At 42.0% G+C, this 27,909-nt stretch overlaps 1 protein-coding gene across 1 annotated transcript; it reads right to left on the bottom strand.

Moving 5' to 3' along the window:
* Window positions 1-856: 856 nt before the first annotated feature.
* Window positions 857-27,827, bottom strand: mapk3 (mitogen-activated protein kinase 3). The gene is made up of 9 exons (XM_047038822.1): window positions 27,359-27,827; window positions 25,614-25,796; window positions 24,836-25,025; window positions 23,344-23,460; window positions 21,393-21,507; window positions 6,663-6,794; window positions 5,918-6,027; window positions 4,209-4,332; window positions 857-4,099 (listed from the first exon to the last, which is right to left on the bottom strand). The coding sequence occupies exons 1-8, from the start codon at window positions 27,568-27,570 to the stop codon at window positions 4,213-4,215; spliced, it is 1,179 nt and encodes a 392-aa protein (XP_046894778.1). The 5' UTR covers window positions 27,571-27,827; the 3' UTR covers window positions 857-4,099; window positions 4,209-4,212.
* Between the last annotated feature and the right edge of the window lie 82 nt (window positions 27,828-27,909).

Raw genomic sequence — 27,909 nt, forward strand, 5'->3', positions numbered from 1 at the left:
ATCGAAACCAGGCTAAGAAACGTAAGGGGCTGAAAAGTAAGAGACAAAAAGTAATCATCTTCACTAAACAAGGTTTAACCAATTGAAAAACGGCTGTTTATTTTACTTAAAGCAAAAAAAAAAAAAAAAAAGCACTCAAATAAAGGCCAACAAATGCAAGCTCGCATTAACTGCGACACTCCTTAACTTGCATTACATCAAACACAGACTGTGGATGCATTGGCAGGGTAGCTGTGGTGGCGGTTTTAGTGGGCCAGTCTGGATAAAAGTCCAGGGCCTATTTTTACTCCCAGTCCGTCCCTGCATGGAATACGTACCACAGGTGCTAATTATTTTGATAATAATTTGGCCATTTTGTAATATATTAATCATTGCTTATCACCCTATACAAAGACATGTCTTACAAATCATTTTTGTAGTTAATGTCAATCGGAGCTACAGTTCATAAGACTTGTCGTTTTGGACAAATCTTTATTGTACCGAAAAATCCAATATGGAATCCGTTATAGGTTCTTGAGGCCTTTTTGTTCCTCATGAGAGGTAAGGCAGGGTATGTACTCCATTTAAAAATGTTTGGACTTATGGCCTGCAAATGTCATTACTTACAAAATTTACATATTGGGGTGTGGCCTGTAGTCCCACCTATTCTCCTATCGTGAGGACCCTAATAAGAAAAGGTATAAACAGTTAAGGTGGCTTCGCTGCTCGGCCTCCAATAACAATAGGTTCCTCCTACCGAAGGAGGACAAGTACGACAAAGAAAAGGTATAAACACAAAAGGTGGCTTTGCAGCTTGACCACCAATTATTAAGGTGTCGCAGCCGTTGTGAAAGTTTGAATGAATGACAGAAAACAGTTTGTACATTATCAGGAATTTTATTCAATATATGTATATAATTGTTTCTTTGTTATTAGTTTAATTCATAATACCCATAGAATATACACAAACTGTACCCCTCAATATCTTTAACAATCTACAGATATCTCATATCTCCTCTTAAAATAATAATTCCTCTTAAGATCTTAGGGGAAAAATAAGTCCCAGAAAGAACACATTGCCAATTATAATCACACCCATTAGAGAAACAAAGAGAAATAAAAACTAACTATTCAAAAAAAAAACCTTGAACTCCCTTTTTTGTAAAAAAAATAAAATACAACTCACCAATAACAATAATAAGAACAGCCATTTAAAAAGGACATTATTTTGAAACCGGCCTGACATAGGCCATTTAGTTAATGTACTGTGTGAGTATATGCAAGCCAATGGTGTATATTTTCTTGTCACACAGATTATTCAGCTTGTGTTTGTGTGCGTGGAGAGGATTGCAAAGATAGTCCCGTTCGTTCATTCACATGGCTCCTCAATGAATGTCATGGTATGTTTGGGGGGTGTGTGTGGGGGAGGGAGTTAAGCAGCTTTTGGTCAGAGAGACACAGATCACATATATTCTAACATGCAGATCAGTCAGCAGATGGGCAGGAAAGGGACCTTTGAGGTGTATTTATTGGTGTGCAGTGAAAAACGCACACAAAGGGCAATATGGCATGCTGTCAACACCGACACTTGGGACTCAAGTAGATGTTCACAGTAAAACGTTTTGCACCCCTTCCCCAATTCCACACTTGCTGGTCAGTGTGGTATTTTTCTTCCAATAGAAAGTGAGTGCAATTGAGCCAGGCAAGCAGGGTGGATAACAAAGGATCCAGTGAAACACACACACACGGAGGAGAAGTGGGGGGTGTGAACATTGTTTGGTAGGAGGCAAAGTGCAGGTGTGCTGATTGAGACACATGATCAACACAAGAACCCCCCCCCCCCCCCCCCCCCCCCCCTGTCACGACAATGAGCGATGCTCTTCCCTTTTTTCCTTCAACCCTATTTCTTCACATAATTGGAAGTAGGCTTGAGATTTCAAGGTGGGGAAAGAGTTAAAAAAAAAAAAAAAAAAAAAAGGAAGGTGCCCATGTAGTTGAACCACAAGAGGGGTGGCGGTCTGTGATTCAGAGAAGACTGAGCCAGTTGGATGAATGATCCGCAGGGAGTTAACCAATGGGGGGAGAGCCCTTTCAGTAAAGCGTGACAGGTATTAAAGAGGGAAATGAAGGGAAGCTGACCAGAGGTTGAGCTCATCCTTCACAGGTATATCTGATCCTCTGTGTGTGAATATCATACTTCAACCATGGACAATGATTATGGCTTCAGAGAAGGTTAAATGTTATGGCTTTGTAGGGTGGGGTGGTACCGTTATGCTATTATTGGAACTAATCAAAGGGTTTTTCTTCCAGGGGTCAAGCTCAATGATTGGTCTGAAGAGCTGGAAGGGACAATGGCCACATAGCACAGGTCTGTCAGTCATATCCATAACAGGGGAGAAAAGCCATGTGGGAAGCGAGTGATGCAGGAACAGACACAGACACAGCGTAGCATTGCAGGCACGCGCACACATATACTCACAAGTTAATAGGAAATCAGCCCCACCATAACCAGAAACACAGAAAGCCAAGAGCACAGTAAATACATAACTTCGCATAATCATCCTTTTCATCTGACCTGCCCCCACTAAACACAAAGTATGTACAAATCCACCAACCTCTGGAAAAGACAGAATACCATACTTTTAAGAAAGAGCTGATGAGGGAGTACATGAAATGAGCGATATTGGATGGGGAGGTGGAGAGGGGGACTGGCAGAGAGTGAGAAAATAAATGGAGACACTGGGATTATGTCATCCTAAATTTAAGATTGGTTCCTGGTTCACAACACCGATTATCATGTGATTTGTAGGAGATGGAGAGTACGACCGCTTTCCCAAATAACTGGGATTCAATAGATGCACAATAGCAACATTGGTGGCCAGTCTTGCCCTACACACACAGGGATTGTGTTGGCAAGATGGAGTCTGTGAGATTCCCATAGTTAACCAGATTCAAGGGGAAAACAATAAAATGCTATTGACTTGGAGACCTGCATCTGAGTAGCCTTGTTACAGTGAGCAGAAAAGCAGATCTCAGTTTAGGGGAGTGTGTGTGTCATTGGGATGCTGACTCTTCCAAATGATAATGAGCTGGGGGAAAACAATTTTCGAAGAGGCTTTGGCCGCATACAGAGAGCATAAAGACATGGCATTGCCTGGTATACAAGAGGGTAGGTGATCATGCCATTTATTGAACTCTTAAATGGGCCCCTACATCCCCTGTGAAAGAGGGGGGATTGTAGTGGGCCAGCCCTTGAAGCTTAGAACAACAAAAAAGAATCAACCCAGTTTACATCACAAACTATGCAAGCTTTTTCTTGGTCACTCCCCAGGCAAAATCACTCTCTCCCTCTCTGCCAAATTGGTAAAATTCAGGAATGCATGCATTCACATGAAAAATGTTCAAAAAAAGAAAGTACACAATTTTAAACCCACCAACATGCAAGTAGAAATATTGATTGTTTGTCTCACAAAAAAAACAAAAAAACATTGAAAGTGTTCAAAAAGATTCACAAATATAAATCCCAAAACATACAATTACAACTCCAAACTGATCATAAACATTCAAATAACGTTGGACAAACAAAACTGTTACGAGTACAGTCTAAACAAAACAAATGTCCACTTACGCATTTGTATATACACACGCGCGTACACACACAACTAGATTCCTAGATTCCTCCCCATGTACTTTCTTCACAAACAACAACCTCATGGAAAAAGATGGAAAGTTCTGGTGTTCATTAATACAGTCGTTAGTATGTGTGTGTACATACATTTTGTAACTAGAAACTAAATTATGGGAAAGAAAGACAGGTGGTGAGGAGAGCTGGATGTATGGATGGGAGTATTAGGTGTACTAGGAGGTGGGGTACACAGTAGGACGTGGGGTGTTAATTAAAACAATTCCAGCAGAAAAAGGAGGTAAGAAACGCAGGGGTATCCTAAAGACGGTAACATTACCTCCGTAGAAGCCTTTTTCCATGATAGAAATAGAAAGAGGCTAGATGTACACGTTTCTGGTTCTCTTTGTTGTATGCCATTTAGGATTAATTTGTCTTGTTATCTTGTTGGAGTCATCTTGTTCCAAGCATCTGCACAGCTTTGTCACTCAATGGTAACTGTGAAGAAATATCATTTGTCTGATTGGTGAACTTGATGAAAATGTATGGGGTGTGTGTGCGCACTGACATCTAGTGGTTGACAGGGAGTTGTGTGTGTGTGCCTTACAGTCTCAGGAGCCCTGGTAGGTTGCCTGGAAGCGTGCCGTCTCCTCATAGATGAGCTCCTTCAGCTTCTCTTTAGGAAGGTCATCCAACTCCATGGTGAAAGTAAAGGGCTCCTCTGCAACTGGCTGCAAACATACACAGACTTTAGTGGCCTGCAAACTCTCCCACTACACATCAAATCTACCTCAGGCAAACCCCCCCAAAACACATACAAATGATACAACCCTATTGTACCGACAGACACCTGCATAGCTCAGGTCTATCAATCAGCAGACACATGCATACCAACACATGTGGCCTTGTGTCCTTCCATCCAAACTGAGCAGTGAAGGCGCTGCTGCATTGTTTCCTTTAGGATATTTTGTAGCAGTGGGGGCAGGTCTGTCCGAACTCCCCCCACCCCCCCCACCCCCCCGGCAGAAACAAAGTGCTAACCCTAACCCTATATTTCGGAGGAAGTTAATGTAATAGTCTAATTGCTAATATTGCACATATTTTTGTCCTATTTCACCTAAAGAAATAAAGTTAGGCTACTTAATGACACCTTACAGTCATAAAGTATGTTCTAAATGGCATAAATGCTGCCAATTAATAATTGATGTAACAACTTATTGTAAGTGGTCAGTAGCCCCCTAGCCTATCGATTAAGGGGCCACTCGGCATTAAGCATTCTGTAGCCAATAATAACAATATACCCACCATTTATTAATTAAAGCTACTTCAGCATAATAATGCACCTAAAATACAAACGTGAGCAAGGGCAGCAATCGCTATCGAATTGACATGTGCAATTTCGCTAGCAGGGGAAGAATAGCCTACAAACAACGAAAATCATCGGTTAACTTAATCTATATTAGCAAGAACTTTAGACTATAAAATAACAGGCTTAAATTAACTGACAACATAAGTTATACGACTTAACTCTACAGTTCTCAAGGACGCACACACGCAATCTCAACTGTGCTGTGAAGCGCGTGTCCGCGCTATCCTCCGATATGCTTTCTAACAATCACTGCTGATAGACGGCCAACATTTTTGTACAGCCCTATTTCTGATACCATAGCGGCAGAAATTTAGCCGTGGCTGGCCGCCACGGAAAAATCAACATATCTGAAACACTATCTGAAACACTACACACACGCTGGGTAAGTGTACGGGAGGAATGCCATGCGGCCAGTGAGCTCCTAGTCACACTGAACCCCAACAGCTTTTTGCTGTATCCCATTGTATATAAACATGGGTAGATGAGCCAGTTCTCATTTTGTGCCATGTGAAAATAATGTTGAAAGGCTACGTTGCTGGAGTTTTTAAATGTTTGTGCTCTGATTAAATGTAAATGTAATCTGACTAGTCATTTAGCAGACGCTCTTATCCAGAGCGACTTACAGTAAGTACAGGGACATTCCCCCCGAGGCAAGTAAGGTTAAGTGCCTTGCCCAAGGACATAATGTCATTTGACACGGCGGGAAATTGATCCGGTAACCTTCTGATTACTAGCCCAACTCCCTTACCGCTCAGCCATCTGACTCCCGGATGAATTGTCTACATACCTGAACGGACTCAAAAGTTGAAACTCAACTGTAAAGTCTGTTTTACAGATGCATTATAAAAGACGCAGGCTTTTATTTTTTATAATGCATAAAGACTGCATTAAAATGCTTCTTTCAGGGGGTAACTCTTCAGTGTGGGTGATATGTGACAGGAGCGTACCTCATCAGTGGGGTCGTAGTACTGCTCCAAGTAGGGGTGGGCCAAGGCCTCCTCCACACTGATGCGCTTGATGGGGTTGAAGGTCAACATGCGCCCCAGCAGGTCCAGAGCTGTGGAAGGGTTGGAGGGGGACATTATGATTTTATTGCATAATAATTGTGAGATAATAAGACAACCGGACGATTTACGACTGCTATTTTGAGTTCGGAAAGTCTCCTGAAGTTCAGAACAAATCCCAGATGAGAAAACTTTCGTGAATGCCAAATGTTTTCCTAAATCCAATTCAGAAGAAATTCCTTCTTAAATTGTTCTTAACTGCGTTCGAGAATGAGGCCCATTGTTCCCGTATCAAGTGCGGCATATATTCCAGTGCAGTATATATTTAGATTTAAATACGGTTGAGACCGTTCCTTCACTCTGACCACCAAAATACTATGCACGTTTGACCGGTTGACGTTTGTCCTGCTGCACTTTCTATGTGCACTATTTGTACTGTTTGTCAATTGTAAGTGTCCGCTAAATTAACTAAATGTAAGAACCTTATTTTCCACACTGACACATGAAGAGGGTATCTGAGTAAAGATGTGTGTAGAATCTATGTAGGAACCATAGAATATATTTTCCATTGAATATATTTTCACGTTATATAGATTTGCTGTGTGGTTTTAGAATATAATTTGTCTGGTGTGTGTATGTCACTTTCAACTAGGATTTAAGAAGAGGTTGTGACATGTCAGTGCCTTACCCTTGCTGTCGGCTTTGGGGAAGAGCTTGTCCCAAGGGATCTTGGGCTTCTCAGGCAGAGACTGCAGGTAGTTTCTGGCCTTCATGTTGATGATGCAGTTCAGATCCTCCTGAGTCGGAGACCCCAAGATGCCTGCCGAGGGACACAGAAACATGCCCAGTGGGAAACAGAACACATCGAATAAAATATCTGATGATCCTCTAATTTGGCATGTAGTTAGAACTGTGTCAAGTGTTTTGAACAGGGTGGATGGTATTACATGTGATTACAACTAGAGGTGTGAATCTTCCAATGATCTCCCAATTCGATTACGATTATCATGTCAGTGATTCCATATCTCAATATGTCAAATACATTTTTCTATTAAAGCCATATAGGATATTTGACTTGACAGAATGCATTAAGATACTGTATAGTTCAATATAATACTGTTTTCTATATTACTTCATATGGTTATGTTTATCAAAAAATACAAGTAATAAGATATAAACAATCTTTCTTTATATTTTCATTTTCATCTGCCAGTCCTCATTTATATAATGTGTTATCACGGTAACGAATGATTCGGTTGCCACCGAAGTTCAGGAATCACACGTTATGGCAATTCGTGTTGCATTGCTCATGGAAGCGATCCTCTGGCTTTGGTGTTGTTGTAAAGACCAGGCACCACTTTTTCTGAAAAGGTGCTACGTGATGGGATCTTTTACCGCGGCTCAAGCATCCTCACCATATACTGAAATCCCTAATTTTCCACGATGGAATAAGGTTGTAAACCTTTTGCTCTGAAGACTCCCATAGACTGGGTTATTATCTTTCCTCGCTCAGAGTTGGGTGGTATAGTCACATCAATCTCTCAGAGTCACTGGCCCAGGGTTTGCATTTTCTGCAGCAGGTGTTGTTGCTAGCAACTCAGGATGAAAACTAAACTGAATCCTTAAGTTGGTAGTGTTCCCAACATATAAAATGTTGGTGTGACAGTCTTTGCATATCGCAGCCGACTTATCCAGTTTGTGCTTTCCAGCCTGTTGGTAAAATCCGAAATGCTTCCATATCTCAGCTTTAAAACGCTTGGAGCGTTTTCAAGGACGATCTCACAACCACTCTCAGCCATTTTGCTCTGGCACGTATGCGAATCGCGACGAATGACGTCAGGTAAATGAGACCCGGGTGATACTACAGTCTATCATAGGTCTAGATGAAATGGGTTAGGCTAATGAGAATGTTATTTTTCATGGGTCCTCGGCACAAAGTCGGGTTTGTTCCGTGTGGGGATTGGTCTCCACCAGGTTTGCGCTTTGTCACCAATCCTGTTTGTGATATTCATCAACAAGATATCGAGGCATAGTTGGGGTGGGGAAGGGTTGCGGTTCGGTGGGCTGAGGAGTTCATCGCTGATTTTTGTGGATGATGTGGTCTTCCTGTCATCATTGGTCCGTGACCTCCAGCACTCACTGGATTGTTTCTCAGTCGAGTGTGGAGCGGCAGCACCTCTAAATCTGAGGCCATGTTTCTCAGCAGGAAACCGATGTGGTGCTTACTCCGGGTAGAGAATAAGTTATTACCCCAAATGAAGGAGTTCAAGTACCTTCAGGGTCTTGTTAGCAAGTGAGGGCAATGCATTTGCTGTATTGCACCATTGTCACGAAAAGAGAGCTGAGCCGGAAGGCAAAGCTCTCGATCTACTGGTCAATTTTCGTTCCTACCCTCGTTTCCATACATTTTGGATTCTTGTAGTGAAAATGCCATCACTTTGAAAATTGAGAAACTGAGGCGTGACCTGTAGCGCAACCTATGGGCAATGATGGGCCATTTGTGGTGTGGTAGTTACTTGTGGCCTGTAGTTTCAAGGTGCCAAAATTGAAGAAAAAATACCATTGGGATACCAAATTGGAAATGCAATATCATCAAGATCCACCGGGGCCTTTGCTTCAAGCCGAGGAGAAAGGAGTGGCCAGGATTTGTCAGTGAGATGTTGGAGCACACACGTGTAGGGGAAGAAGGCAAGACTTCCGTTGGCAGATTTGCCTAGCATTTAGCCAAGCATGCATATTTAAAGAATTCACAATAAATCAACATTTTATCTTACATTCAAAAACATTTGGGGGTTGGTATTCAAACATTGTCAAGAATCATTTGAACTTCTGATTAAATAGGAGTATCGGTTTATAAGGAGTTTTTCCTTGTCTTCCTTGAGGGTTTAGGTTGTTTGAGGGCAGTTCTATGGGCGCATGTGAAGCCCTCTGTGACATGCTTGCGTGTAAAAAGGGCTATACAAATAAAATTGATTTGATTTGATGTGTAAAGAAATATTTTTGCGTCAGCAAAAAATAATATTTAATTGAATCGTTTTTAGAGATATTAAGTTGCCTTCGCAAATAAATATAAATGTGCCAAATGACGTTGTGTCCTTGGGCAAGGCACTTCACCCTACTTGCCTCGGGGGGAATGTCCCTGTATTTACTGTAAGTCGCTCTGGATAAGAGCGTCTGCTAAATTACTAAATGTAAATTTATTTGTAGAGCTGCGTGCAGCGCATTGACTCGCTCAGCCCCTTCTTCACGTGCTCTCTCACTACAATGGACCCGTCTGTGAAGAGCCCCCTCTCTCTTACACGCTCTGAATCAATGTGTGGCTTTTCCCGAGAATCGGCAAGAGAATCAATCTAGAGTTTAAAGGGGTCATTCACTGGGTTTTTGGGGTATTTCACACTGTTCCATAAGGTCTCCGAATAGGGTATGTAAAATTGGTTGAAAATGGCCAAGGTGCTGTTCTATGAGCCCTGATGCATCCTGTGAAATAGCCCTGGGAAAAAAAACTAGAGGTTTTCTCCTTTTATGGTATGCTCATGAATATATAGATGAGCTGCGCGCTGATTGGTTGGTTCGCAACAAGTGAAGCGGCGGAGCAAAGACGCAACACGGCCAACAGCACTCACTGAAACATCAAAGGTGGAGACTTGAAATTAAAATGTACTAATAAATCTATTCACAACACTGTTTTCAACAGATTGACTAGATTTCATTTGAATTTGTTTCCACTGTACTGGAACTGCAGGGTCTGAAGGTGTATTGTTAACAGAATATATTTTCAAGGCTGTCTTCAACAACACTAAAAGAGGGAGTTACTAACAAAAATGTACAAATATAGCTCCCCCCGGGAGATACTGTGGGAGGTGCTGCGGAAGTACGGGGTGAGGTGGGCCCTTCTTAGGGTGTGTCAGCATTCCCTGTACAGCCTGGAACACTGCATTTATGATGGTCCATTTTCAATATCCTTTAAAACCTTCCAAACTTTCTCCTTTGTAATTCCCGTGGAAGTACCCAGAGCAGCACGAAGCTAAACTAGGGTCTGAGATCCTGGGCCAGAACACCATAGGGCTGGTCTGTATGTAAATGTTGGGGCGTGACAAAAGTGATGCTACATTTTAGGGGTGGGCGGTATTACGGTATGAACGCGAATACCGGTATTGCGTTGTGCCATGATATGGATTTTGCCATATATATGTGCCATATAAAATATAATCAAGTGATACTGCCTAGTGGGCTAGTTCAAATTTGTATCTTTTAGCAACAAAAAAAACCATGCAGCATGGACATGGCACGCATAGTGCCAGCCAATGAAAGTCAACAAACAAGCTAGCGCAACTCGAGAGGAAGCAAACATTCATATGTCAAGTGTCAAGTCTTTTATTTGTCAGGTACACAGAACAACACAAGGCTAGACTGGGCACTGACATTCTTAAGACAAGACAACGCAAGCACCTGGCATAACATAACATATAAGTACACAGAACATAATTTACATCTAAGCTGAGCTTAAATAACTGAAACTTTCTAAATATACAGATATCAATAAATAATCGACTATACTAACCCTAATACTAAAACTTCCTAAATTACAGATAACAATAAATGGTACACTACACTAACCCTAAATGCACATAAAACCTGTTTCAACCCTATAAAATATTCTAACTAGGGGTGGAACGGTACACTGAAGTCACGGTTCGGTTTGTACCGCTGTTCAGACATCACGGTTCGGTACGAGTTCGGTACAATGGGGGGAAAGCAAAAGTAAAATTCAGAAGCAGGGCTCCAGAATAACTACTGTACATGCAAGTCTTAGCTAAATATATGATGCGCTTGTCGATCAGTCCTCCTACACCACGACACGATAGGCTACTAGCTAAGCAACAGCGCAAACACAGGCAGGGATACAGTAGCAGCAACGCCGGCCCTGGTCCCTTACATTTACAACAAAACACGGACGTTGATGGAGCGCGAGTTGTCAGCTGCACCCTCCGTTTCACTAACGACTGATGGTTGGACTTCTCGTGCTACCGAAAGCTACCTCACGGTGAATGCTCATTTTATTGACTAAGTGGGAAATGAAAGCGTCAGTTCTACAGACACGGCCCCTGTATGAGCAGCACACAAGCACTCACCTAGCTGAGAAGCTACAGAAGGTCGTGGCAGAGTAGAAACTAGAGAGGCCTGGAAATTTGGAATTTATTGGGTGTGTACAACATCAGCACACGTTAGCAACAACTCATATACTACGCTCTGGATAAAAGCGTCTGCTAGACTAAATGCACGTTCTAGTAAGACAGCAATATCAGCGAGCCCTCAGCATTAGTAGCGCAGCTAAAAGTCTAGGAAAGTTTAGGCTATTTTTCGCTATTCTTACACTATTCAGCAACATTCATATTTAGCACTAGCGTTGCATAGGCTACGTCTTTAGTGCTGCTGCTGCTAGCTATCTCTGACTCACTCAGGCACAGCTCAGCTACACAGGTAGCGGCGCCAATCAGTTTCAGAGCTAAGGCGGGGCTACAGATTGTCCCTAAAAAACACGAATATCTTACAGTAGTTCCGCATTACATTAATTAATTTGCACGCAAGTTTTATTATTTTTATACTGTGTATTCTCCGTGCAATTTCACGTACCGAACCGTGACGCCCGTACCGTACGGTTCGGTACGAATACATGTACCGTTCCACCCCTAATTCTAACCTAAGTGGAGTACAGTACAATAGTGCAATTTGCAGATCAGTGACTAAGTCAATGACCATACAGGACCCTGGTGGCGAGGTACAGTGAGGTACAGTAGTCAGGGTTTTTCCTGGGTCAAAATGGGTCTTCGGTGCTCCCAAAAAGATATATATATATATATATATATATACACATATTCTTTATTTTTTCTAATCAATGTAGTTATTCCGAAGTGTTTTGCACCCTCCCCCCCCACACACACAGACATATTTTCGTCATATTTCCCCTAAAGCAATAAAGTTATAAAGTATGTTCTAAATCAGGGGTGTCGAAGTCCGGTCCTCGAGGGCCGCTGTCCTGCATGTTTTAGATGTTTCCCTGATCCAGCTCACCTGATTTGAATGAAGGGTCGTTATAACAAACCATTTAATTGAATCAGGTGTGTTGGAGCAGGGAAAAATCTAAAACATGCAGGACAGCGGCCCTCGAGGACCGGAGTTCGACACCCCTGTTCTAAATGCATAAATGCTGCCAATTAATAATTGATTATTGTAAATGGTCAGTAGCCTAGCCTATCGATTAAGGTAGGCCACTCTGAAGCATGTACACTGCCTGCTTCATTTATCTTGATATGCTAAGCATTCTGTAGCAAATATTAACAATAAACCCACTTTTTATTAATTAAAACTACTTCAGCATAATAATGCACCTAAAATACAAAACTGAGAAAGGGCAGCAATCGCTATTAAATCAACAGACATATGCAATTGAACTAGCAGCGGAAGAATACAAACAACGAAAATCACCAGTTAATTTGATTTAAATTTGCAAGAACTATAGACTTATACAATAACGGGCTTAAGAACTGACAACATAAATTATACGATTTACAGTTCTCAAGGACGCACACGCAATCTCAACTGCGGTGTAAAGCACGTGTCCGTGCTATTCTCCGACGTGCACTTTAACAGTCACTGCTGATAGGCTATACGGACTAAACTTTTGTACAGCCTGATTTCTAATACCGTGGCGGCAGAAATTTAGCCATAGAGGAAACACTGCTCTATATGTTATCATTCCAGGTTAAGAATACCAATGGAGGCTGCATTTGAAATCGTAAATCAAATTTTTGTCAGCATGTTGAGTGTAAGTGTAATTTGCATTTATAGGCTACAGGTGTACTATTCGTGCACGTCGACCACGGCTGACCCTCGCAGTGGAACGACAGTTTAGTGGCCGCGCTGTCCATTTGCGCACCTCACAGTTGCGTATTGATCAGACACGAAGACATGCTTATCAACTTGATTATTATTGATCAAAACAGAACAAGGGTTCGGCTGTAGCCTACTTGAAACATACTATTGAGAACATATTCGCTGACATGCATTGCACGCGTGATAAACACAGGTTTTTTATTATCTTCATCGCTGACTTTTTTTGCCTTTGGCGCTCGGGATTTGTCATTGGCGCTCGGGAAAACGGCTTTGGCGTGCGCCAACATTTTCTCTATGTAGGAAAAACCCTGGTAGTGCAATGTTACTGATAGTGCAACCAGTAGCTGAAAGTGAGAGAGTATAAGTGACTAGTGTGCAGTAAATCAATGTCCATATCAGTGTCCATTCAGAAACCTGATGGCCCTTGGGTAGAAACTGTTGTCCAGTCTGCGTGTGCGCGACCGGATGCTGCGGTAACGCCTGCCAGAAGGCAACGGGGTAAAGAGACTGAAGGATGGGTGGGAACAGTCTCTTAGAATCCTGCCGGCTTTCCTTAGGCAACATGTGCGGTAGGTGTCCTGTAGGGCTGGGAGCTTCCTGCCGATGATGAACTCAGCAGAACGGACCACACTTCGTAGGGCCTTGCGGTCCCTGTCTGTGCAGCTCCCATACCACACTGTGATACAAGTCAGAATGAGTAATATGAGTATATGAGTAAACTGCTTTTGTTGGCAAGTGTAAGCAAGCGTTAATGATGTCTGAAAATAAAGCTAGTGGGATTGATGTCGGACAAAGCAGAATTGGTAAAAAAAAAAAAAAAAAAGAGCCTCTGTCGTTTGGAAATGATTTGGTTTCAAGTTATCCGACATTGACCAACACACGGGAGCCTACTCTGTAAGTTGCATCGTCGAATTGTGCTAGCCAAAGGTGGAAACACTAGCAATCTCTCACCACCTGAGAGCCATGCATGTGCGCGAAAATGAATCTACCAGAATGCGTTTAACAAATCCGATGTCAGGTTGGTTAGAATTGTGAAATGTATGTTTATTGTAGGCTAACAGAATCGAGTATTCAGCCATGTAATAATTGTTTATAGCTACAGCTAACTCTACAAATATTTATTTTGCGATCCCATAAACGTAGGCTACTGTTGAATGCGTAGGCTACTGAGAAGTCGATCTTCCGTGGCAATTAAACGCTACAAAATTTAATTGACAGTGACACACCGAAGTTACCCAATCCAAATCCGTCCGAGTGCGGTAGATTAACCGCTGCAGTGCGGATTGCATTGTCATGACATTTTAAGAAGAACTCATATATCGTGATAAATACCGATACTGTCAGTGCTTACAAATTATACCGTGATAAACATTTTAGGCCATACCGCCCAGCCCTACTACATTTGTGATGTCACAAATTCAGCTTTTTCGAAACCGATCGTCTTACAGCTGCAGTTTCAAGTTGTGAGATTTAGATAGGAAAGAGGTGTCAATGGACTTTGAGGATCGCTGTATGTCCATTTTACCCACCAAACTGATATTCAACAATGACAAGGTAAAATCAGTTTTGCAATCAATGACCCCTTTAAGAACGGATAGTATCATAATTCGCTGCACAAATGTGTCCAAAACGGATACATTCATTACATTACATTTATGCATTTAGCAGAAGCTTTATCCAAAGCGACTTCCAAAAGAGAGCTTTACAAAAGTGCATAGGTCACTGATCATAACAACGAGATAGCCCAAGTTAAATATAATAACATTCATAGTTAAATACATTCAGCAAATATAAGTCGTAATGTTTATATTACGTAAAGCTCCAAAAACTATTTAGCGCTAAATGAATATTAAAAAATATATAATAATTACATAACATATTTATATATACACACACACATACCGATACTAGGACATCATTTGGGGCTTAGCCCGAACCTTTTACGTCTGGCTCCACCCCTGCCTACTGCCACAAATATAACCACATTGAGGGAAACACACTGAACACTCAAAATGTACTGCACAAATATAGTTGTGGGAATACATTGAATATTAACTAGTGCTGTCAGTTTAACGCGTAATTAACGGCGTTAGCGCAAACCCATTTTAAAGGCGTACATTTTTTTTGCGCAATTAAAGTTCTTTTTTTGGCCAAGCTGACTTTCACGTTTTTTCACATGCTGTTGCAGCAACTACTGACGTTAGAAAAACGACAACACCACACCGGATCTAGCTAGACCGAAAACAAAACAACAGGCACGCCGCACACATGTTTGGGCTTACGAGCCGGCTAAAGAGTGGTAGGCTAATGTTACATTTTTAGTAATGGCGAGCGCGAGGCGCCAACATGGATGCCAACAAAATTCTGAATGGAGCATTCTTTTATATAGTTGCCAAATGGTTCCATTGACAAGACAAAGTGATCTGTGTGTTTTGTCGTTGGAAACTGAGCCATCATCGCAGCACGTCCAGTCTGAAATACCACTTGATGGCCAAGCACACTATGAATTCTCCGCCCCCTCGTCAAAGCCAGGCGATTGCAATGTTGTTTTCAATAAAATAAAATCAACATTTGCACTAAGCAATCCGATCCACTTTTCCATGTTGATAAGAGCATCAAAATGAGAAAATTATGGGACAAAAAGAAATCAATAGACATTTAGAATAGATACTGTCAAACTTTCTCTCTCAGAACAACCTGCTTGACCCCAACCAATTGGGCTTCAAGACTGGCCACTCCACAGAGACTGCCCTCCTTTCAGTCACCACTGCCCTCCAGTCTGCCAGAGCGGCTTCCAGGTCATCCATCATCATTCTGCTGGACCTTTCTGCAGCGTTTGATACGGTTAACCACCAGATTCTGCTCTCCAGACTTTCTGAGATGGGCATGACTGGCACTGCACTCCAGTGGATCTCATCCTACCAGTCGGGAAGATCCTACCAGGTCTCCTGGGGAGGCAAACTGTCAGGCCCTCGCCAGCTCTCCACTGGTGTCCCACAGGGCTATGTCCTTGGACCCCTCCTCTTCTCTCTGTACACCACCTCACTTGGACCAATCTTCACCTCCCATGGCTTCTCCTACCACTGCTACGCTGACGACACGCAGCTGTACCTGTCGTTCCCCCCGACTGATCCGGGGATCTCAGCTAGGATTGAGGCCTGCCTCGCAGACATCTCCGCTTGGATGACCGAGCACCACCTCCAGCTGAACCTCGCAAAAACAACTTCTCATCATCCCGGCTAAACCCTCCATCTCCCACGATCTGTCAATCACCCTGGGATCAGCGACGGTGACCCCTTCATCCTCTGCCAGGAACCTTGGGGTTACCATGGATGACGAGCTCTCCCTCACAGCCCACATTGCTGCAGTCTCCCGGTCGTGTAGATTCACCCTCTACAACATCTGGAAGATCAGGAGATACCTGTCTGAGCACTCCACCCAGCTGCTAGTCCAAGCACTGGTCCTCTCCAAGTTGGACTACTGCAACTCGCTGCTCGCTGGTTTCCCAGCATGTGCAACCCGCCCTCTTCAGAGGATTCAGAATGCAGCGGCCCATCTGGTCTACAATCTACCCAGACGCTCCCATGTTAACCCGCTCCTCATCTCTCTCGACTGGCTACCCATCAACGCCCGTATCAGATTCAACACCCTGGTACTGACCTTCCGAGCAGTGAACGGGACTGCACCCGACTACATCAAGTCTCTACTGCAGCCTTACACCCCCACCCGTCACCTACGGTCTTCTTCAGACAACCGCCTGGTGGTCCCACCGCTCAAGACCGCCCGGTCCCAACACAAGCTCTTCTCCTGCCTGGCCCCCCAATGGTGGAACCAGCTCCCCACCTCCATCAGGGACACTGACCGTCTACCCACCTTCAAGAAAGGGCTCAAGACGCACTTGTTACGGGAGTACAACAGCACTTAGGAATGCTTATTGAGAGACTTGTTGCTCTTGTAGGTTAGTTATAACAAAGTTAACTCTTGTACTCGCTGTGAAATATTTTACTGTTGATTGTTCCTCTACAGGTACAGTCTTGCACTTTTTGGGGTTCATGTTGTTTTAATTTGTAACTTGTATAACTGCATGCTCTTATGGGTCTTCCCTTTGGCACTTGTTTAGTTTTTCACAATGTATGCGTCATGTTTTGGTTGCTTGTAATGTTTGGGACTCCCTTGTTGTTATGATCAGTGACCTATGCTCTTTTGTAAAGCTCTCTCTTGGAAGTCGCTTTGGATAAAAGCGTCTGCTAACTGCATAAATGTAAATGTAGATACAAATGTGAGATTAATCTTGAGTTAACTATGACATTAATGCGATTAAATATTTAAATCGTTTGACAGCACTAATATTAACACAATGGTAACGTTATCTGAGAGCTTGGGTCCCTCAGAGTTTGAGGTGTTAAAGGATGAGACATCAGAGTATAACTCGTTTTCCTCAGCAGCCTCTCAGGCGCCAGGAGTCTCAGGTGCCAGAAAGAACTCATTAATTAGCTGTCGCCACTGAACACAATCTGTTGGCATTGCTGTTCAACAACTAAGAGATTTTTGTCTGGGATGCCATAAATCAAAAACAAATTATGTTGTTTTGCTGTGTCATGTTAAGCAGTGTCAGAGACAGCTTAGAGGATAGACAGTGCTAAATCAGTTTATGGGAGGAGACTTGACAGCGAGAGCAGAGTAACGTTAATTTGAATGTCACATTTCACCTAAACTGACAGTAGCCAACAAAAACATCTCGTTTCTAAACTTCTAAATTACATTTCCCTGTTGAAATTAGAAATAATTCATACAGATTATGAAAACCAAGGTTTTGTTTTAGAATCTGTTAAAAAACAAGAATGGCCAGAAATCTACGCATTGACATTTGTTATACTAATCGTGAGAGCACGTCACAATGCATAAATTAATCTATACCATAATGCGAGAAATCTCTGTATGCAAGTTTTATTGTGGGATTTTAGGGACACAATTGTTTTATGATTAGCTTGAGAACTGGGCAATATACAAAATGTAAATTTTTCAGGGGATAATTTCAGAACCCAAAGACGTGCAGTGCTGCGTTTGACTTTGTTTGGATAAGGGCTTCGAGATCCCTTCCTTATTGTCCACCAGTTTCACAATGGAACTCTTTCAGCAATGTTGAGCTGAACTCCACAAAGCGATGTAGCCACTGATCTCATGAGCCGAAAGGATATGGACGGATATAGCAGGCACCTAATGGGTATCCGATAATAATATGTCAGTGATATAGAAAATACAAGACCATTTTACTGCACTGCTGTAACAAGAACAGACTCTGGAGTGATGTAAGTGCAGAGGGCTTGTTTAACAGAAGCGCTGAGAGAAGGAAAAAATGCATCTTTGCACTCAAACAAATTCAAGGACCCTGCTTTCTTGAGTTTGTGTTTTATCACCCAGTATAAATATAAATATACAAAAAAAAAAATTATTTTCAAAATGCCACCGGGATAACTAGACACGGTTGAAATTCTGTAGAAATTCTTAGATGTGCTTGCAGCCGCAGCAGCAATTCTTTAAAATATCCCCTCCAAACCTATTAATTAAACACAGTGCATGCACAGAGTTGCACAAAAAATATCACCAGAAGCTCTCTGAAAAGTCACAAGATGAGATTGAGTCAGTAGGGAAGGCGAAAAGTCGCCACATCTAGCGACAAAGTCGTTAAATTTAACACTGGACAAGCAGCAGCTACTGCTGCAGGGGCTCTGTCACGCCAAATAGTGTCCTAGGGCCAAATAGTGTCCTACCTGACGTCACAATGCCGTTCCGAAGCAAGGACGCGTCCGTCGCTATGCCGACCTTAAATTCCTGACATTCCTGAGATGGCTGCGCGTGCAGGAAGAATACTATACGCTTTGCCTACCCGGTCGGCTAAAATCGATGCGAAATAAGGTATTTTTTCGACAAAAAATGTACCAACTAGCTCAACATAGAAGGCAGTTGATAAATAACAACTCGAGCCGATGACGGTCCAAAACTGTGTGAGAGCGAGCCTGAGGTAAATTGCAATTTAGAAGCGACTACCTAGCAACCAGAATAGCAACCAGGATAGTTTCCCGCTCCTGGTTGCTATTCTGGTTGCTAGGTAGTCGCTTCTAAATTGCAATTTACCTCAGGCCTCAGGTAGGCAAAGCGTATAGTATTCTTCCTGCACGCGCAGCCATCTCAGGAATGTCAGGAATTTAAGGTCGGCATAGCGACGGACACGTCCTTGCTTCGGAACGGCATTGTGACGTCAGGTAGGACACTATTTGGCCCTAGGACACTATTTGGCGTGACAGCTCCACTAAAAGTTGTCGACATGAGCAGTGTAAGAGCCACATAGCCACTTTGGCTTTCGAGTCAGTTTAGGGTGACTCGTGCTCACTGGAATTGTGTTGTTTGTCTATTGTTTTTATTTATTGTTGTTCTGCCATATATGATGATTTTGTAAAGCACTTTGGTCGGCATTGGCTGTTTTTAAATGTGCTCTATAAATAAAACTGACTTGACATATGAAATACTTAGGGTGCGAAGCAGATCATCGGAAACCAATTTGCAAACATCACCGTTCATGTCCTTTATGGTTTGCAGTATACTGGAAATACAATACTTAATACTGGAACAGTGGCATACGAAAGGAGAGGGCATAACAGGATTAACACATTGCAGGGCACTGTGCCCCATATCATTTCAGGAATCTGTGTGTGCCACCAATTTTATCTATAGTTCAAGTAATCTGTATTTGTGTGTTTCACTGGCATCTTAATCACTGACTGCATCATGGGCACTGTGCATTAGTCTGTGAAAAAATGAGAAATGATGGTCGACAAAGGCAACTTTTCACCAGAATAGAATACTTCACATATACAGGGTTTTTCCTACATAGAGAAAATGTTGGCGCGCGCCTAAGCCGTTTTCCCAAGCGCCAATGACAAATCCCGAGCGCCAAAGGCAAAAAAACCTGTGTTCATCACGCGTGCAATGCATGTCAGCGAACATGTTCTCAATAGAATGTTTCAAGTAGGCTACAGCCGAACCCTCGTTCTGTTTTGATCAATAATAATCAAGTTGATAAGCGTGTGTTCTTGTCTGATCAATGCGCAACTGTGAGGTGCGCGAATGGATAGAGCGGCCACTAAACTGTCGTTCCGCTGCGAGGGCCAGCCCGACGTGCACGAATAGCACACCTGTAGCCTACAAATGCTAATTACATTTCCACTCAAAATGCTGACAAAAGTTTGATTTACGATTTCAAACGCAGCCTCTATTGATATTCTTAACCTGGAATGATAACATATAGTGCAGTGTTTCCTCAATTGCTACATTTCTGCCGTCATGGTATTAGAAATCAGGCTGTACAAAAGTTTAGTCCGTATATCAGCAGTGAGTGCATGTCGGAGAATAGCACGGACACGCGCTTCACACCGCAGTTGAGATTGCGCGTGTGCGTCCTTGAGAACGTATAACTTATGTTGTCAGTTCTTAAGATCGTTATTGTATAAGTCTATAGTTCTTGCAAATTTAAATCAAGTTAACTGGTGATTTTCGTTGTTTGTATTCTTCCCCTGCTAGCTAAATTGCACATGTCTGTTGATTTGATAGCGATTGCTGCCCTTTCTCAGGTTTGTATTTTAGGTGCATTATTATGCTGAAGTAGTTTTAATTAATAAAAAGTGGGTATTTTGTTAATATTTGCTACAGAATGCTTAGCCTATCAAGATCAAATGAAGCAGGCAGTGTACATGCTTCAGAGTGGCCTACCTTAATCGATAGGCTAGGCTACTGACCATTTACAATAAGTTGTTACGTCAATTAATAATTGGCAGCATTTATGCCATTTAAAACATACTTTATAACTTTACTGCTTTAGGGGAACTAGGACGAAAATATGTGTATGTGTGTGTGAGTGGGGGGGTGCAAAACACTTGGGAATAAATACATTGATTAGAATAAAAAAATAAAAAAATAATATAATATATAATATTTCTAATATATGATTAGAAAAAAGAAATGAATTTGTTAATGAGGAAAAAAGAGTAGATGTGCTTCTAGCTAGAGTTTTTAAATAGTGTTTGTGGGAAAACCATTTGAAACAATATGAATTAGCGTAGAGTAATTTTAGGTAAATAAAAAACGTACTTAAGTCCCCCCTTTGTTGGGGGACTGACCTCGCGAGTGATTGACATCAAAGTGGAAAGAAAGCAATTAATCATTCCCTACTTTTAGTCTGAAATATACCCAGACAAACATCATAGTGTAATTCTTCTGTGCAACACAACGTACACAAATCAGGAAATATGAATGGCGACATATCGTGGAGAACCTTATGCTGTGTGTTCTATGACGATTCTTTTTTCTTTTCTTTTTTCTAATACTAACTTTTGAATTACAAAAAATATTTTTCCTTTAGGTGGTAGAAAGATAGGGGGATGAATTCAACATGATAAAAAGTATTGTTAAGTTGAATTTAAAATCACTGATGGGATTTGTTGTGGACTAGGAATTAAATGTATCTTACCCAGTATGTGGTTGAGCTGGTCAAGGTAGTGTTTTCCAGGGAAAATGGGCCTGTTAGACAACATTTCAGCCAGAATGCAGCCCACTGACCAGATGTCAATTGACTTGGAGTAGCCCTGTTATAAGGATACAAAGTTGACCGTTGATCTTTTATTCAGTGTATCTGGAAAGTATTCACAGTGCTTCACTTTTACCACATTATGTTATGTTAGAGCCTTATTCCAAAATTGATTCAATTAATAGTTTTACTCAATTCTACACATAATACTCTGTCATGACAAAGTGAAAAAGGTTTGTTTCATAATTTTATTTTATTTTTATTTATTTGCAAAAATTAAGACAGACAAATATAACATGTACATAAGTATTCAAAGCCTTTGCTTAACTTTGCTGTAGAACCTTTGGCAGCCATTACAGTCTCAATTCTTTTGGATGCTAAACGCTTGGCACACTCCAGACAGACTGTCATGTGCCTTTTACAGAGGAGTGGCTTCCTTCTGGCCACTCTACCATACAGGGCTGATTGGTGGAGTCCTGCAGAGATGGATGTCCTTCTGGAAGGTTCTCCTCTCTTCACAGAGCAATGCTGGAGCTCTGTCAGAGTGACCATCGGGTTCTTGGTCACCTCCCTGACTAAGGCCCTTCTCCCCTGATCGCTCTGTTTGGCCCAGCTGCCAACTCTAGGAAGAGTCCTGGTGGTTCCATTTACGGATGACGGAGGCCACTGTAGTCATTCAGACCTTCAATACTGCATTTACATAATACATTTTTCTGTACGCTTCCCCAGATCAGTACCTCAATACAATCCTGTCTCGAAGGTCGACAGACAATTCCTTGGACTTCATGGCTTGATTTGTGCTCTGACATGCACTGTTAACTGTGTGACCTTATATGGACAGGTGTGTGCCTTTCCAAATCATATCCAATAGATAGAATTTACCACAAGTGGACTCCAATCAAGTTGTAGAAACATCAAGGATGATCAGTGGAAACAGGATGCACCCAAGCTCAATTTTGAGTGTCATGGCAAAGGCTGTGAATACTTATGCATGTGATTTTTTTTTGTATTTTTAATATATTTGCAAAGGTTTCGAAAAAAACTATTTTCTTGTCATCATTATGGGGTTTTTGAATTTTGAGGTGAAAAAATTATGTAATCCATTTTGGAATATGGCTGTAACATAACGTGGAAAAAGCGAAGCGCATACACAAGATATGTAGCCTGGTCCTAACCAGACTCACGTACATATCATTTGTACAGAGTCTGGGCTCGATCCATTGACATGCGTTAACTTCCTTGAAGGTGGGTACTCAAAACTATTGGATCTGCCCAGAGCCTCTCTGAATCTGGCATAACCAATCGCTAGCGTTCACCTTAGTCAACTCCTTCACCACTAACGGAGCTATCTGGAAAATCAAACGAACCCCGTGGGGATCCAAGATTGGTCTTGCTCCGTCTTTAACTTCTGGATATTCTGCAGCGTTGCCACAACGGACTGAATGGCTTCGCTCACATCTCCATCTCCACCGCCATAACTGAACTACAACTCAAACTAGCGCATGATATCAACGTCATTGTTTTCAGCCACTCCCTCCGTTTGCTGATTGGACCGGTAAAGAGTTTACCAGACACATCTGAAGCCCAGACGCAGTACACAAGCTAAATGAAAATTTTGCGGAAGTACGTAGGAGGGCGGAGCCAGGGTTCAAGATATGTCCACATACACACTAAAGGTGGGAGATTTAGATACGTTATGTTATGTACATGGCACCATATGTATACTCTATAACAGATGATGCCATCTACCCCCATCCAACCCCATGTTGGTTTTAATCAGTAGTATATTTTCCTGTTCTACATTTAGTATAATGTTTTATTTTGCCTGTATAAAAAATAAAGTACTGTTCCACCCCAGACAGACACACATCTATCCATAACATTCTGCATGTACCTTGGAGTTGAGCATGATCTCGGGAGCCCTGTACCAACGGGTTGCCACATACTCTGTCAAGAAGCCAGTGTGGTCATGCTCGGGATCAGCTATCCGTGCCAGCCCAAAGTCACAGATCTGATGGTTACAGAAAGTTGGGTAATCAAAACATTAATGAATGGAGATTAAAAATAACACAAATAAAAACTATATTAAATTACTTGTAAATTACTTGTTTGTTTGTATTACTTTGACAAATTTACCAGCTTTAACTTCAGAATAAAATACTAATTTACTCATTCTTCTGATGACACTCTTGCCTATATCCCCATCTAATTTAATGAAAAGGATAATCAAACGGCAGTCAACATAATTTCCCTCCCCCTTATGTTGTTATTCCTGTTCCCTGTAGTTCCCTAACCTCTCTAAAAGACCCCAAGCCTTTGCACGTGTGGTCTATCCCTAAACAAGCACACTCTACACAGCTAATCCAGAGCTTGATAATTAGCATTCCTTATTTGTCAGATGTATTTTAGGGATTGAAGTAAAAAATAAATAATATATAATAAAAAGTGAAACTGGGGTTAGCGTTTTCTGTTAATGTTTGAAAACCTCTTCTTACATTTACATTTAGTCATTTAACAGATGCTCTTATCCAAGGCGACTTACAGTAAGTACAGGGACATTCCGCTTAGGCAAGTAGGGTGAAGTTCCTTGCCCTAGGACACAACGTCGAACCGGCAACCTTCTGATTAATAGCCTGATTCCCTAACCACTCAGCCATCTGACCCCCTTCTGCTACTAGACTTGATTGTGCTAGCAAATAAAACACCAATCCAATGACAATGTGTGGGAGTGATCAAGTGCACACTTGTGAGAGGGGTGAGTCCAAAAAATGCTAATTCCTTCAAGTCTTTTGTCTTGCTGCCTACAGTAGTATTATGCAGGGCCACACTGTGCGACTGTATGAAAGGTGGCCAAAACCTCATGAGAACGACGTGCATAAGTGGATAAATGCCAAGCATAGCTACATAACCCCTGTAAAGCCTTCAAAGGTCTAAAAAGTATACACTTCCCACTCATTTAAAACATTTTTTATGTTTTAAACCTCCCTTACAAATCCCTATACACTGAAAGAGCCATAGCAATGGGTCATCACTAGAAAATATTTGTAATAAATCTTTTTGGGGATTTGAATGTTGCCAATGTTTTTGTGGCCTCAACCTTCCATCTTCACTCTCCTGCATCATCCATTTTCTCTAATCTCTGATCTTTCTCTCCAACCTATCAATATGTAAGTTATAGCCTTTTAAACATGTTACTGTCTATGGCCAGTAAAAAAAGAGAGGGAAGTGGATTTTTTCAGGGCCACAGCCTGCTGTGCCAAACATCACACCTACCTCTTCATCAACTGAGACCAAATTTCAGCTACGGAAGGTGGAACAAAAGTTGGGACATAGGTGCTGGCCACTGACAAAAAAAAATGAAAAGTCATGGCAGAGTAAAGGCTCACCTTGAGGTCACAGGTGGTGTTGATGAGCAGGTTGGAGGGCTTCAGGTCTCGGTGCAGCACGTTGGCTGAGTGGATGTACTTGAGCCCTCGCAGGATCTGGTACAGGAAGTAGCAGATATGGTCATTGCTTAGCTTCTGGGTCTTTAGAAGCTTGTAGAGGTCTGTCTCCATCAGGGTCTGCACAATGTAACTATGGCATGCCAGTTGAGGGAAATCACTGGGAACATTGGGAGAGAGCACCTGATTCCTTGAAGGTACATTGTGTAATCACTAAGCAAATGAATAAACCGTAGATCCTACTCGAAATCTGTAGAAATGTATGGAATCCACCTTTGTTCCTTGTTTGTAATCTCAACCTTGGAAGGCTGTAGTTTAGCATTCTCAAACAGGGACTGTTTCTCAGGAATAGACACTGATATAAATCAGAAAGATTTGTATTTGCTTCTGTACTTTTCCCAGAAAATATACAAGTTCCAAAATGTTCATTACGAGTTATGCCCTTGGCATAGCCTCCAATCTCACTCCAAGCATACACTATAAACACTTGCCTGGGTTCAGCTGCAAACAAAAGCAAGGTCATCACCCTACTGGCCATTGTGTCATGACACAAAAATATTTTTTAATGAGCATTGTTTGAATACCTCTTTTTTGCACATCCCTTATCCCCTCAACAGATCCACAAACATACACTCACAGACTTGTGTGTGTATCCCTCCCTCCCTCCACCCACACAAACACCAACACAGAACCACCAAAAGTGTTCTGAGAAAGAGGATACACATCCCTCATGCACTCGATGCGCCGGGCCCTCAGGATGTCATTGATACCAATGATGTTCTCATGGTGGAACCGCAGCAGGATCTTTATCTCCCTCAGGGTGCGCTGGCAGTATGTTTGATGCTCAAATGGGCTGATCTTCTTAATGGCTACTCGCTGGGAAGTCATGTTATCAAGAGCCGAGCTGGGATAGGCAGAGAGACGCAGACGGCTTAAGTTATGCACTGCACATCGCATACAGTATTTTTTACAGATAGTAAGGAAATGATAATGAGCTGGAGAAAAATGACATGATGGCCATGGATATCATTTACAAAGGACTTATGTTTTTAAGTAATTTGACTCTGTAGATAGCACTATTTGACATTGCTGTGTTCAAGAAAAAATTTGATTGATAAAAATAATTAAATCAAACCAATGGATTAGGCATGTTTTATCAAAGGAGATAACAAGATGTATTAGTTAACAAAAAATGTATTTATGTTGACAAGAATGACACACAGAAATGGTCAATTCTGTCTGCAAGCGGTGCACTTCCAAGATTAGTAGTGCACAGCTTTAAGCCCATCTATCTAGTTTATCTTCAGCAAAATACAGTTGCATGTTATCAATGATGTGACGATCCACACTACCAGTTTCTATAGCAACATATTTGAATATACCAACTCTTGAAAAATTGCATTCATGAGCTTATGTTACCACTCCTTAACGTGGTTTAGATTAGGAACACATGTTTGCTTAATATATGAACTCTCAGCAAGAAACCGAACTATGACGGGCTTGAAAAGCATCATCACAAATGTTGCGATGAATTAAAGCCAAATGTTCGGCCTCGAGTTAAAGCGTGTTTTAATATTGAGTTAGCTAAACTGGTGACGATCTTAAAGATACTGGTGGACGAGCTACATTGCTACAATTCCCAGGTGCATCTTGTGGTACACAGAAGCTCGTGATGTAGCTACTAGCCATCTTTTCCAGAAATCTTTCAAGGGGAGGTGCTGGGAAGGGTTTAACCAAATGGTTTGCCTGGTTGGCTGCCTGTTACATGTTACCACTAGCTAACTAGGAAAACGTCAGCAGGGTTTTTAAATTGTTAGATAATCATGATTGTAGCTAGCTATCCTAGTCTAGCTAATTCTTGTTTTTTTTTTTTACCAATACCAGTCGACACCGTTAGCTTCAAACTACATATTCGTTTTTTTCACAAATAATGCCTACGCAATCAGACCCTTTCATTTCCTGCTGTACTAAAAATAATTAGGCAACCTCTCACAGCCACGCCTTGGAGAGAGCTCTTTGCACCTCCGTGATTTAAGGAAGCTAGAGCTAGCTATCTAAGCAACATCAACTTGTCAGAAACTAGCAAGAGTAGGTAGTCTAGGTCTATAGCCCTCAGCAAGTCAAGTGTCCTTTTACAATTTGTTGCTACCACTGCAGCATTACAAAACCAGTGAGCTAGCTTCATTGCCATCTTTGCAGTGTACACCATGCTCGTTTGTGACAAGTGTGTGAATGGCCTAATAAATAAATGAGCTCGGAAACCAAAGGAGCCTATTTCAGTTCTGTTTCTAATAGGCATGTTTAGTGCACACACAGGTCCAGATGAAACTGATATGCGAGGATGCTAGCTAGGCGTCCACATTAAACTACGTCTTGCTAAAGATAACAAATACGACTGTACAGTAGCTAGCGTTTATTATTTTGTTTGCGTTTGCAGACACAAACAACCACGTCGTTCCATCTTACCAAACCATTCCGTAGGCCCCTTCCCCAATGTACGATAGGTTGGTGTAGCGTGGGCCGACGTCAAAAATCTGCCCCTTCACAGACTCCGACCCAGTCTTCAGTCCCCCGGCTCCAGTTGCTCCCTCTGGTGCAACAGTGCCAGCTACCCCGGCAGCACCATTATTCGAGCCTGTGGCTCCGACTGCCGTTGCAGTGCTGCTCGAATCCGCCATGTTTCTTTTTCGAGAATCGGATATTTTCGTTCAGTATTTTGGTCGAGGAGATCAAGTGCAACTCTCAAATGATTTCAGGATTATTCGAAGTTTTTTTTCAGTTTCCTTATAAAGGATCGTTTCGGTAACAGATGAAGGCGACTGGATCTGGGGCCCTTCACAACTGTAAATTGATTCCGTGCGAATGCGCGGATCTGTCTCCACAAGGGGCGTAAATGCGCGTTCCAAACTTCTGTTCCGTGAGTGTGGGCGTGTTGAAGTCGGAAAGGGATATTTTGAGTTTTAGCAGGCGCGTGTTTGCTTTAATGCGCTTTTTTGCAGGTCAAGTTACAGAAAACT

This window comes from Hypomesus transpacificus, chromosome 17 (assembly GCF_021917145.1).
Source record: "Hypomesus transpacificus isolate Combined female chromosome 17, fHypTra1, whole genome shotgun sequence".
NCBI classification, from domain to species: Eukaryota; Metazoa; Chordata; class Actinopteri; order Osmeriformes; family Osmeridae; genus Hypomesus; species Hypomesus transpacificus.